Source organism: Dreissena polymorpha, chromosome 5 (genome assembly GCF_020536995.1).
Source record: "Dreissena polymorpha isolate Duluth1 chromosome 5, UMN_Dpol_1.0, whole genome shotgun sequence".
NCBI lineage: Eukaryota > Metazoa > Mollusca > Bivalvia > Myida > Dreissenidae > Dreissena > Dreissena polymorpha.
Window position 1 is genome coordinate 2,764,320 of NC_068359.1, and position 15,023 is coordinate 2,779,342.

The 15,023-nt window shown below is 35.4% G+C and overlaps 1 protein-coding gene across 1 annotated transcript in view; it reads right to left on the bottom strand.

The window, feature by feature from the left end:
* The window catches only part of LOC127832297 (RING1 and YY1-binding protein B-like), a 36,742-nt gene that overhangs the window by 7,591 nt on the left and 14,128 nt on the right, over positions 1 to 15,023 (bottom strand). Inside the window, exon 3 of the mRNA XM_052357712.1 lies at positions 4,872 to 5,186. Coding sequence (XP_052213672.1) covers positions 4,872 to 5,186 — 315 coding nt within the window. The remainder of the gene's footprint in view (positions 1 to 4,871; positions 5,187 to 15,023) is intronic.

Sequence of the window (15,023 nt, forward strand, 5' to 3'; positions counted from 1 at the left end):
CAAACTCGTCCGAGACATCAATTCAACCAATGTTTTGAACAACTTTCATGATGATTGGGCAAAAATTGTGACTTCTAGAGTGTTTACAAGGTTTCTCTATAGCCAAATAAGGAAAACTGCCCTGCCCACTGGCGGCCATGTTTTTCGACGGATCGGAACCACTTTTGAACTCAACCAAGATATCATTAAGACAAACATTTTGACAAAGTTACATAAAGATTGGGCATGAAATGTGACTTCTACAGTGTTTACAAGGTTTTTCTTTTTTTTGGCCTAGTGACCTTGTTTTTGACCCGGCACAACCCAGTTTCGAACTCGGCCGCGATTTCATTGGGACAAAGCTTCTGACAAAGTTTCATGAAGATGGGACAAGAAATGTGGCCTCTAGAGTGTTTACGAGCAAATGTTAACAGACGGACGGACGAACATACGACGGACAAAGACCGGTCACAAAAGCTCACCTGAGCAATTAGGTGAGCTAAAAAGCTCCGAAATAAAAAAATTCAATATGAAGTAGAAGTTTTTTAAGATGCTTTATTATTTGTATTATATTAAGGAGGTTTTATTAAAAGATGGTATGAAAGGATAATTGTTGTTCGTCATTCAGCTATCTGTGTTTATACCAGCCACCAAAATTTAATTTCCTCTACCAAAATAAAGTTTATAAAAAGATATTTTTAGGGATTAACTGCGATTACTATGCTATTAAAAGATGGCGAGCTTCAACATTTTTTCGACCCCAATCAGAGCCATGGAGACATGAATCGTGCATGTGCCTCAATGCCTAACACGATTAAAAAATAAAATCGGGGCATTTGAAAATCCCTCAATGTATGGAAGAACCCTTACAAAATAAGGAATATATTTAATCAAAATGTGTAACATTTGACTCAGTACCTTGACCCAAAAGACCTGAGGTTTACCTGTGACACACAGCCAGATAAAGGAAAAAAACTATTGTAAAATGGTTATGGTATCATACCTTGATGCATTAAGAAGCTATACATTTCCTGTAGAAGAAACAGTGAAAATTGAGTGGTTGTCACGTTACCTTAAACAATTTTGAAAGAACAAACAGGGGTATAATTTTGCTAGGTGCAAGTAAGAGTTAGGGAACTCTGTCAGTGACCCCACAAATTTGTTTGCTGTTTCAATTGAATACATGTAGTAGAAACTGTGATACCCAGATGTTTAATATTTTCTAATTTCTTGAATACAAGTCAGAGGCACAATTCTGATAAATTGCAAGTCAGAGTTATGGAATTTGGTCAGTGACTTAACACAATGATTCCATACACATTAAGTTTCAACTGAATGAATTCCTTCAATAGAAGTCACAAAAAGGGGCATTATATGGCTAAATTGCAGGTCAGGTTAAAGCACTTTCTCAAAGACCGCAAGCAATGACCCCAAACAGTTTCAAATGAAAATCAGTAGTAGAAACAGTGAACTGGAGATGTTGTACATTAATCTTAACCAGAGCATTAATGCCAATTTATTTTAAAACATCACGCTTGACAATACAATTATGGTGTGAACAGAAACGTTATATTCCAAGAGTTCTTTGCCACCTTAACCTTCAAGCAAGCAACATTGGGTAAGTGCATTCAACAGGTTATGCTGTCTCGATATGATTATATTTGATGCCAATTTCCTTCAAATGCCATCATGCAAAAAACACTTACAGATTGGAAAAAAAATTTGGCCCCTTTAGAGGTAACAAACTTAAAGTTAATGAAACACACAGCAAACCCAAGACATGAGGTGGTCAATTTCAAAGGTTACTTAAAACCTGCTAAACACTTTCAATTGGAGAAGTTGCTTATGCAAGATATCAGGGAATTCACAGGAATTTTTTAGAGGTCCATCCTTGAAGCGTTCCTTCAGAGGTTTCCAGTATTTTAAATGTGCCAGACACTTTCAATGGAAAAGTTGTTGACGTAAGATGCCAAGCCATAATTTTTTTCTCAGAGGCCCTAGTCTAGGAAGTTGTGTGACTCTTGGAATGTGTACCCCCCTCAACTAACACCACCAAGATAAAAAAAATTACAATGTTCGTGCCAATTGATGTGATCTGGTTACTTTTTTTATATATAAACATGAAATGAAGTTAATTTGTCTGCATACTGATGATCATTTTTTAGTTCATGATTTTAAGTAAGAACAAGGGACAAAATTGTCACAAAACCAGGTTTTCATTGTGAAAAAAAAATCTGATAAAGGGAGAAAACTCAAACTGAACTTTTGAAATGACCAAAAAAAATTAACCCCCTTTGTAAGTTTTTTTTTTTTTTTTAAATCTATTTTTAGTCATGGCGACCTTGACATTGGAGATATTGACGTGATTCTTTCGTGGGACACACCGTCCCATGATGGTGAACAAATGTGCCAAATGATTTTAAAATCTCACAATGAATGACATAGTTATGGCCAGGACAAGCTCATTTATGGCCATTTTTGACCTTTGAACTCAAAGTGTGACCTTGACCTTGGAGATATCGACGTAATTATTTCGCGCGACACACCGTCCAATGATGGTGAACAAATGTGCCAAATGATTTTAAAATCTGACGATGAACGACATAGTTATGGCTCGGACAAGCTCATTTATGGCCATTTTTGACCTTTGAACTCAAAGTGTGACCTTGACCTTGGAGATATCGACGTAATTATTTCGCGCGACACACCGTCCAATGATGGTGAACAAATGTGCCAAATGATTTTAAAATCTGACAATGAACGACATAGTTATGGCCCGGACAAGCTTATTCTGCCAGCCCGCCAGCCAGCCAGCCCGCCAGCCAGCCAGCCCGCCCGCATTCGCCAATCTAATAACCAGTTTTTTCCTTCGGAAAACCTGGTTAAAAAAATGTAATCACTTTTTGCAGTTTTCAAATAACAACATATTGCCTAATCCAATTATTTCCAGTCTACAAAGTATTCTGATTATTAACCCTTTGCATGCTGGGAAATTTGTCATCTGCTAAAATGTCGTCTGCTGAATTTCTAAAATAAGCATTTTCTTCATTTTGTTTCAAAGAATACTATCAAAATAGCAAACAGTTTGGATCCAGATGAGATGCCACGTTCTGTGGTGTCTCATCTGGATCCAAACTGTTTGCAAAGGCCTTCAAAATTCGGTTCCCGCACTGAAAGAGTTAAATGATGCAAATATCAATGTGTGTGTTTGGAATTGCAACAGTAACTCATTATAATTATCTTCATCATTTGCGCCGTCATGATCTCGGTTGTAAATCTCCAGGCATTAAAAAGGCTGGTCGTCATTAATTTAGGCCATCCTAATTTAAGGCCATCTTGATCAGACTATATACATATAGCTGACATACGCACTCCAACTCTACAACAATCGGCTACTTTCATTTTTGGAACGCTGACTTGTTCTTGAGTTTTACGAAGGTGTGAAACCGGTTAAACTAATTTAAGGCCATCTTGATCAGACTATATACATATAGCTGACATACGCACTCCAACTCTACAACTATCGGCTACTTTCATTTTTGGATCGCTGACTTGTTCTTGAGTTTTACGCAGGTGTGAAACCGGTTAAAATTAATAATTAATTTTCTATAGCCTTAAAGGGATCTTTTCACGGTTTGGTAAATTGACAAAATTGAAAAAGTTGTTTCAGAATCGCAAATTTTCGTTAAGTTATGATATTTGTGAGGAAACAGTATTACTGAACATTTGCAATGGTCTAATATAGCCATTATATGCATCATTTGACGATTTAAAAACCTAAAAATTATAAAGCGTTGCAACGCGAAACGATTGAATAATTTGGAGAGTTCTGTTGTTGTCGTTTGAATTTGTGAAACTACGAATATTGCTTATATAATGTATAAAATACGCCAGTATGTACGTGTATGCTTGGCAGGATAGCTCAGTTGGCTAATGCGTTTTTACTTCAGGATTCAGTGGGTCACTGGTTCGAGCCCTGCTGCGGGCTACTTTTTTTCCCTTTTTTAAATTTTATTTTTGATATTTTATTGGAGCTTTTAAAATTTAATGTTTACATTTATCAATATAAAGCATTTAATGACAAACTTCAAAACATGCCAAAATCTGTGAAAAAGCCCCTTTAAGGTCCTGTAAAAATGAGGAGGTTCTGTACTTGTTCCGATTTTAAGGGACCTGCTGTCCAGTAAACATTTGTTTTGTTTGGATTTGACTGAATGCAGATTACTTTTGACAAAATGCTATCTGAGAACACACCTGTAAATCACTGTTACATTACGTGGTTGTCATCGTAAAATCTTAATCATTTGTGAAAGGATATCTTGCCCTGTGGCTTTTAACCTAATTTAGGTAATGCTCTTCCTGTTTGGGAAGAAAACAGATATCTATGGAGTATATACTCTGTTTTAAACATATACAAGTTCTTCTAGAATAAAGGATTAAATATCAATAAGTATCAATATTGAAACAGTGTGTTGGCTGGTTGGACTGCATTATTGAACAAAAATTGCAAAACAGACATAAAAAGTTGTGATGACAATTCTGATCATGCGGCGCAATGGTTTTTTGCCAGTGAAACCCTGATAAAGACGCAAGATTTTCTTTTAAAGAAAAATGCATGTTTCAGAAACATACGCATAATTTGTTTATTTAAAATAAATTGTAAAGCTGTTGGAAACAATATATCTCAGGAAATTAAAATCATGACATAAGTTTCAAATAATCCGCTTGAGAAATGCGGAAGTGCAGTTAATTCAACAGACAGATTTTATCGGAACTCACAGACTGACAAACTGACCGAACCACAAACCAATATAATGACTGCAGTATAACCCCTCCGAGCAGGGGTATAAAAAAGCTGTAAAAGTTTTACCACAAAACAAATCTCCATTTACCTGTCTATATCTCTTTTTTTTATTTTTTTGTTGAGTTTTGTCTGTGAATTCGACTTGTTCAGTTGAGCAGATGACTTCTCCCCCTTGCTTCCATGGAAACTAGCAGCTGGGGCAGACTTCTCTTTTTTGATGACATGTTTCGGGGGTGGTGGGGGTTCAAACCGGTCATGATTGTGAACAGGTCGGGGATCTGGGTCAGGGTATACAGGGTCATTATCGTCCTCCGCAAGGGGAGACCCGGGCCCTGGGGATAGGGGGACCGCATACTGCTGGGCAACCTGTTGGGCCACCAGCTGCTGATTTAGGCGTGGCTTCCTGGAGAAGAAAAAGAAATCAAGATCTATTATTTTATGTTAAATGTCATAAGGGGTAACTGAAGTTTAGGATGGTATAATCATATGGTAAAACACTGATGTGTCATTGAAGGGGAGAAGATTTAAATAGGTTAAAATTTTCTTCAAGACATTTTTTTACAAGTAACAGCTAGAGATCGGAAAAAGAGCTGAAATGATATTCGAAGATTTGTTTTTCATTGTTCAAATATATTTGAATATAAGATTTTTAAACCTCTATCTCAAATGTCCCAATTTAGGAATGTCTGTGATTAAGAACTGTTTTTAACTGCCACATATAGCACAAACAATCTCATCCTACATGTATAGGCATCCTTGACAAAGAGGGCTATGGGCCCTAAGGCCCTCACCAGAGATGGAAGGACCTTATCTATACTCTTTTCCGACACTCAAAATTTTCCGACACCCTGTTTTTAGCCAAAATGTGTTTTCTTCATGACTCTAAATTTTTTTTAAAGTTTTTTTTAGATTGCTATTTTGCCAGAATTCTATCTTGCTGGGTAACATTGTTTCTGATTACATATAATACATTTTTACAACAGGAGGGCAATGGACAATTAAATGTGCATTATTGGATAAATAGCTATCTATACCGGTAAAAGACATTTGTTTCACCAAACAGCTTAAAGGGAAACATATGTTACAGTAATTTATACTATATTGCGAGGTATTTTACTGTTGGTATCTAAATTTTCAGACACTGAAAAATATCATTAATTTCAAGTGTCCTAAAACTTATTATTACAGTACTTTATGAAACATAAACATTCATTTTGTCGCATATTTTCATATTAATATATTTTCATATATCATTAGATCAGATATCTGTACCAGGTTTCAAGAAGACTTGAAATGTGACTTCTGTAGTTCTAACAAGCTTTTTCTTTTACTTGACCATATGACCTAGTTTTTACCTCACATCACCAACTTTCAAACTTCACCCAGATATCAGCAGAAAATTTTTTAATCCCTCTTTTAAACTTGGCAGAGATATAAGAAAATATTTTCAGACCATTAGTTTCATTAAGATTGGACTAAAAATTTGACTTCTAGAGTGTTAACATGGCTTCACTATAGCTATACTAGGACTACATTTTGTATAGCTTTACCAGGAAAATTTTGCCTCCCCTAGTCCCCTTGGCAGCCATATTTTTCAATGGGCCCCAAGCCCCAAACCATTGTCAAACTTGTCTGAGACATTATTATATCAGAACAAATGTTCTGACCATGCTTCAGGAAGATTGGGTAAACAAGAGGGCCAAGATGGCCCTAGTTCACTCACCTGAGAGGAGTCGGTTCATTCAATCTTTACAAAATGTCAAACTTGACCTAGATATTGTCCAGACAAACATCCTGGTCAAGTTTCATAATTATTGAACCAAAATTCTGGTGTATGGAGTGTTATTTTTTTTGTAAGATTTGACCTGGTTACCCCCCTTACCAAACATCAAACTTAATTGCTTACAAAAATAAATATTATGACCAAGATTCATAAAATCTGAAACAAAATTGTACCTCTAGAGTGTTTACAAGGATTTTGTATAATATAATGAAAATTTGGACAAATTAAGGGCAATAATTATGACATAAATTATGTGATTTTGCCCATTATCCAACTTGACCGAGATCTTTCAGCAACTTTGATAAAGAATGCTTAAGAAATGTGAATGCTAGAGTGTTTACAAACCAAATGTGGACGGACGGCGGACAAAGACCAATCCTAAAACCTCACCTGAGCAATCAGGTTAGCTAAAAAGTGTGTTTCACTGATCTGAGCAATTTTCCAACTTGTCAGAGAAATCAATAAAACCAACCTATTGACTAAGTTTCACGACAATTAGGCAAAAATGTGACTTCTTTAGTGTTCGAACACAAGGTTTCTCTCAAGTAACATAAGGAAAACTGTCCCACCCCTTTGCGGCCATGTTTTTTTACCGATCGGGACCATTTGCAAACTCATCTGAGAGATATATAAAACCAATCTTTTCACCAAGTTTCATGATGATTGGGCAAATAATGTGACTTCTAGAGTGTTCAGTGTTCACAAGCTTTTTTTACCATATAAATATAAGAAAACTGCCCCCCCCCCCCCCACAGCCATTTTATTCAACTGACCGGAACCATTTTTTAACACAACTCTTGTATCAAGGAAACAAATGTTCTGACCAAATTTCATGAAAATTGGGCCAAAAATGTGACTTCTAGCAGGGCTTTTTTTCCTTCTTTGGGACCCGCCAAAAATCGGCCCTTTCCCCTCAGATTTTTTTTTCCCCTCAGCAGGTAAATTTTCCCCCAGACTTCATTTTTTTCGCAGAATTTTTTTTTTTTTTTTTTTTTTTTTTTTAACTTTAAATACATAAGTTAACCTGATCCAGTGTAGAAAATATAACATATTGCATAATTAAATTTTCTGTTGCCTTAATTTTGTTTTAAAAACAGCAAAATATGTTGAATTGATTATTTAAGACTTTCCTTAATTTCCCCAAAATCCGGCGTTTCGCGTGATTTTTTCCCCCAAAAAAGGCCAGGCCCTTTTCCCAAAATCAGATAAAAACCCCTGCTTCTAGTGTTCACATGTTTTCACTATATACATATAGAGAAAAATGCCCTGCCCACTGGCAGCCATGTTTTTTCACCGATCTGGACTATTTTCAAACTCGTCTGAGATATCAATAAAACCAATGTTTTGACCAACTTTCATGATGATTGGGCATAAAATGTGACTTCAAGAGTGTTTTCAAGGGTTTTCTATAGCCAAATAAGGAAAACTGCCCTGCCCACTGGCGGCCATGTTTGTCAACGGACCGGAACCACTTTTGAACTCAACCAACATATCATTAAGGCAAACATTTTGACCAAATTTCATGAAAATTGGGCCGAAAATGTGACTTCTAGAGTGTTCACATGTTTTCACTATAGACATATAGAGAAAAATGCCGATCCACTGGCGGCCATGTTTTTTCGGCGATCTGGACCATTTTTGAACTCGTCCGAGATATCAATAAAACCAATGTTTTGACCAACTTTCACGATGATTGGGCAAAAATTGTGACTTCTAAAGTGTTTGCAAGGTTTCTCTATAGCCAAATAGGGAAAACTGCCACTTAATATACATATAGAGAAAAATGCCCCGCCCACTGGCGGCCATGTTTTTTCACTGATCTGGACCATTTTCAAACTCATCCAAAATATCAATAAAACCAATGTTTTGACCAACTTTCATGATGATTGGACAAAAATTGTGAGTTCTGGAGTGTTTACAAGGTTTTTCTATAGCCAAATAGAGAAAACTGCCTTTTTTTGACCTAGTGACCTAGTTTTTGACCCGACACTACCCAGTTTCAAACTCGACCGAGATTTCATTGGGACAAAGCTTCTGACCAAGTTTCATGAAGATCGGACAAGAAATGTGGTTTCTAGGGTGTTTACGAACAAATGCTAACGGATGGACGGACGACAGACAAAGACCGGTCACAAAAACTCACCTGAGCAATCAGGTGAGCTAAAAATGCACATTCTATAGCATTTTTTTATTGACCACACTTGACCCAGTTTCAATTTCAGCCTAGATTTTATTGGGACAAATGTTCTGACACAGTTTCATTAAGATTGGGCAATAAATGCTACCAATATAGCATTAATAAGGTTTCACACAGCCATATAAGGAAAACCACATTGCCCCCTATAGCCTACAGCTTTTCAACCCACCACACCATTTTTCAAACTCTGCTGAGATATCATTAGAACAAATGTTCTGACCTAGTTTCATAAGGATTGGACTATAAAGTTATTTTTTCTTGCCCCGCCCACTGGCGATCATGTTTTTCCTCATTTCAAGACGCTGAACTAAAAATAACACGTCAATGTTCTTTGACAATAGCTTAAACACCATGTGTGAACAGCATTGCTCACATTACCTTCCCAGATATGCTACCCTATGCCAATTATCATCTCATTAAGGTAGCGCACACGTAATGATTTCCCACGATTTATTTTACGATCATTGCCGATCTTCAATGATAGGTTATTTCCGAGAGAATATGCATTTTATTTTTTTCAAACTTCGAATTCTGATATATTTTTACGTTTAGAATACATTATTTTCACAATAAATATTGACTTTGATCAAAATATCATCTGAAAAAATACGATTTCGCCATTTCTTCAAAGATCGACATGCCTTTTTACCTGTTTACTTATGGATATGTAATTTAAGCTAGCACAAAAATGTGAAGTTGTCGTAACTGAGTGGTTAAGGTGATGGACTGCAAATCTTTTGGGATCTCCCGCACAGATTCGAATCCTGCTGACATCGAATACTTTTTGCGACGCGTTTTATTTCTTTTCTAACGTAATTTGATGTAATATAGCATTATATGCTATGTTTATTGTAAAATATGTTGAAATTTTTATGCACATCCTTCAATTTTTTAAATTAAAACAACGTTATGGCTAAATTGGATGATTTACTGCTGAAAATACGAATGGTGCATGTTGCCTTTTTATTTTTATTTTAAAAAGTAAATGGTAAATCTGTCTATTTCTTGGTATTTTGCTGTATATAGTGTTTCTATCAAAACTACGTTTAAAATATAACTAAAATTATACTATTTTGAATTTTATGACACTTTGTTTTAAACCGACCCAATTTTTACTTGACTGAAATAACTTACATTTCATGGCGCTCTTCCATAGATAAAAATTTGTAAAAAATAAATGTCTGTAAAAAAATACATATTTCATCTTGTTTAAACTTTAAACACCTTTACTGCATCTGTAAACACCAACTGCATGCCCATATTTGGAACTTTGAATGAATTATGGAACCATTTATATACCCCATGGGTGAAAATAAACTGGACAAAAGCCGAGCTTAGGGGTGGTTTTGAAAAAATCAGTATATTTTTTTAAAAAGCATGGAAAGCCTACCTACAAATTTGCATGTAGTTCAGGGAAATGATGCTGATTAAGAAAATAATTAATTAGATTATATTTGGGCCACAATTAAAATATTGTTGGTTTGCCCTTTACCGACCCTAAATTGTACAGGTGAGTAGGTAGGTAGGAAAATTATTTTATTTTATTTGAGAAATTATATTTTTAATACACTAATAGTCTATGAATATTTAAAACACTGTTATTAAAGCACTGTTGCAGTGTACGAAGCCCTATGTAGCTTAACATTATCTTGTTTGCTGTTTCTTGCATATATTAATATCAAATGCATGCTTGTGTGTTATTACATCAAATATGTGTTCATTATGTTTTGTTAATTGCTCAAATGCATTTGTCATTATTTGACTGCCAGACAGCGTTTATTTTTATGCCCCCCTTCGAAGAAGAGGGGGTATATGGCTTTGCACATGTCGGTCTGTCGGTCGGTCCGTCCACCAGGTGGTTTCCAGATGATAACTCATGAACGCTTGGGCCTAGGATCATGAAACTTCATAGGTACATTGATCATGACTCGCAGATGACCCCTATTGATTTTGAGGTCACTAGGTCAAAGGTCAAGGTCATGGTGACCCGAAATAATAAAATGGTTTCCAGATGATAACTCAAGAACGCTTAGGCTTAGGATCATGAAACTTGATAGGTAGATTGATCATGACTCGCAGATGACCCCTATTGATTTTCAGGTCACCAGGTCAAAGGTCAAGGTCACAGTGATCCGAAATAGTAAAATGGTTTCCGGATGATAACTCAAGAACGCTTATGGCTAGGATCATGAAACTTCAAAGGTACATTGATCATGACTGGCAGTTGACCCCTATTGATTTTCAGGTCACTAGGTCAAAGGTCAAGGTCACAGTGACAAAAAACATATTCACACAATGGTTGTCACTACAACGGAGAGCCCGTATGGGGGGCATGCATGTTTTACAAACAGCCCTTGTTAACTTAAACCTTTCCCTTAAATTGGGCTTAATTAGCATGCAACAAGCATTGAATTTGAAGGAGTGTAGAAAGACAGCCCAAAGCCTTTAATGGAAAATTTCAGACATGGCGAAAGATTGTCACATTTTACAGGCCAGACTTGCCTACCAGGAGAAACACAGGCCAGTTGAAATTTTTACAGGCCTCAATTTTAAGTGTTTGACCGGTTAGTGCATAGTCTCAGCATGGCAAAGTAAATTCATAAAAGGGCAAACTGAACATAAGCATTAGTTCTTCTTGAATGCTCTGAGCTTTTATGAGTACATACATACAGCTCAGAGGGTCAATAGCTGGGAGTTGTATTATTGCAACTAACATAAGCATGAAAACTTGATTTGGGGAATATTAAGGGTGTTAAGTTTCAGTTTGTGGATATATTAACGCTTTAAACATATATACTTGAGTGTTGTCGATGTATTTAGGCTAAGAGACATTAATATATTAAATAAATTTACCTTTACATATCCATTTCACTAACATGCTATTACAGTAAACTGTTTAGAGTGGCAAACATAATAAAGCAGAATATGCACATGAATCTGATTAAACACAGATCCACTTGCATATAAATCAAATCATGTTTGTCTTTTATTTTGCATTTTCGAACGATAATCCTGTAACTGTTAGATGTATTTTTCTTTGCTGGTAGACTGCATTCCAATTTTCAAACACTTGTTCTGTGACATTCAGTTCATACATTTCCAAAAGAAAGGGAGTTTTATTTGTATCTAAAACGTATGCTCCATCGTAGAATGACACGCTCTTTTCATTAATCCATACTAATTATATGATGTCCGTCGTAAATTCGATAGTCATTTGTCCTCGCTGAGCATCGTTATTTCTTTTAATTGTCCGCTATCTTGGATCACGTTAACAACATGTGTGCAACGAACGTAAACTCGCATTTATCCGACCACTTTCGCGAACCAATAGTTAAGTATGATGTCGTTCGGCCATTTTCACGGAACACAGCCGATCGCGATGCTGGTTATAGACGCTTGCATTACTGTCTATTCTGGGGCATATGAAATTCCAACCATCGGAGCGACCTAGATCGGTCAGGGGCGATAATAATGGACAGGGATATAAATACGCACACGATTAAATATTGCAGTCGGCTCTTTTATGATCGGCGAAACAAACAAAAATTAAAAAATACGTTTTCAGAAATCACAATAATTTTTTTTGGGTCGGGGGGTAAATAGTGGGTCGGTCGGTAAAGGGCAAATTTTAATTTGGGGCCTTGGATATGTGCCCATTAGAGGTGCACTATCTTAACTGATGGCAGCTTTTATCAAAATACAGCAAAGTCTCTGGCAAGAAACCTCAGTTGAAAATTTACAATTTAACAAGTTTTGGCAGTTTCTTTGCATTAAATTCAAATAATCTGGTCAGAATTTATTATATTCCTTTCAATCCCTAAAAACAACATTTGACCACAAAAATTTAATGTTTTCATTAATACATTTAAGCAGGAGACCTACTAGTATTTCTTTTTTTTTTCCATTTTTACTGTTCAGTAACAGTAAAAAATCCATCCAAAAACATTTCATCCCTAATTGTCCAGATTTTTTGTTTTAAATGAAGCTGCATAACAATAGCTCAAATTAGTTTACAGTTTTATACCTTTTTGACGATGCTGCGAAGCAGCTCGTCTAAGTTATCATACCATGAAAAAATTCTTCACAATGGCGACCTATGTAAAAGACGGAGCCAGTCCGATTGAGATAGCTCGATTTTTCTAATTGGCATACCTCGCTAATTATCATTGATAAAGGTATAGGAAGCTCAGCTATAAATAGGACAGCATATTCTGGGAAAAAGATTTAATAATAGTTTGATGACGTTAATTTTAAATCAGCTTTATTCAATCCATTATATGTTTATAGATCAATGAAACAACTATGCATTTTCTGTAATGTATTTGACATTTGTCGTGATTCAGTAAATAAATTGCGAATGAAAACGTGTATATTTAACTTTCAACCCAATCATGAGTGTAAAGAAAACGAATTATTGTATAGCGACTATGGTATATAAACAGCATAATATCTGTATGACAGCTGTGAAACTCTCTCTTATGGGTGCTTTCTCATTTTGTATATTTAATAAACTTTTCAAACAGAAATTACAGGGCCACATCAGTACACAGGGATTAGCGTGTGGCTATGATATTAATTAGTTAAAACATCATTTTGAATGATAAGTAATCATATTATAACGAAAAATCTATATATTTGATAGTGATTTTTTTTCCAGAAAAGTTGATTTTTCGTTATAATAAGATTATTTATCATTCAAAATGATGTTTTCACTTATTTATATCATAGCCACACGCTAATCACCTGTGCATCAGTGTTCATACTATGTTTGATAATTCATTTGTTTGTTGGATATTGTTTGCTGTTTTAAACACATATTAGGTCATATCGCAGAGATTTAGTTAACCCTACCATGTGTTCATGGGCGAACTTACGTATTTAGTGCTCTTACGACTATGTGCTCATAACTACTTTCGGGAATCATCATGAAATTATTGCCGTACTTAACGAACAAACATGCCTAAGCTTATTGAATTAGAGAAAAAAACAATAATCAAAAGAGAAAAATTATATGTTCATGCACATGGGCATGTGAAATCACGTCTGTACACATATCATCATTAACTTAGGAAAGGAATTCACGAAATATAAAGTTTGGTATGATATACATGGGTGAAATTAAAGAGCATGGTGTAATTGAAGAGCATGTCAAGTTTTGAATTTATATGCTGAAACGTAATGTTATAACCCAGAAACGTTTTACTGTAACAGAACGTTTTTTTTTAAGATAAGTGGTACAGAAAATACACGTCGAATATCTTTTATAAAGAAATTAAAGTTATATTTGATCGAGAATGAAACCCGCCTTACGGTTTCGCTGAATGGATCAAGTTCCCCATGGGAACTACTTCCCCGTACCCGCAATTTTTTTTTCGTACCCTACATTTGTCGAACCCAATTTTTTCGTACCCAGTTTTTTTTTGTACCCAAATTTTTGCTCGTACCCAAATTTTGTGCGTACCCATTTTTTTTTCCTACCCCAATTTTTTTTTGTAACCAAACCTTTTTTCGTACACAGTTTTTTTTCGCATAATTTTTTTACCCAAAATTTTCGTACCCATTTTTTTTCTACCCAAAATTTTCGTACCCACATACACAATTGCGGTGATGTAAATAAACTTAAATAGATTCTTTTATATCAAAAGCATCGTCACACCAGTACTGTCAGTACTTTGATTTCTTTCTCTAGTATTAGTGCCAGTACAGATGGGGTCAGTAACCCCAGATACAAATACATGTGCATGTTCAATTCATAGGGCACTCCCTTCTATTAAGGTAAGATAAATTAATTGTCTATGTTCACAGTAATATTTACTTTAAATGCCATGCTTTTTCATTAATATCTGATACATCATGACAGTAAAAACCTCAATTCTAATGGAACAAAAACCATGGCTATTAAAACCCACAATATGTTCTAAATCTATATTCATCACATCTGATGCCCAAGCAATAAATATTAATACATGACATGTGAATGACTGACCTTTTGTCTTTTGTGATTGATATATGCACTTATGACACAGGCATTATATTAATGACAAAACTACACCTAATTTTATCGTGTTGTTTTAAGCAATCCCTTCACAGTGTTCTGCTTAAAATAGTATCCAAATATTCATATAAAAAAATGCATAAAATATTAAACACAACTATCCTTAATTATGCCTTTTAATGCCATTTTTCATGTGATTATTGATAAAATTCACAAGGGCAAAAGTCTACTGCAGGCGGTCTCCCCTCATATCCAGACATGTCCT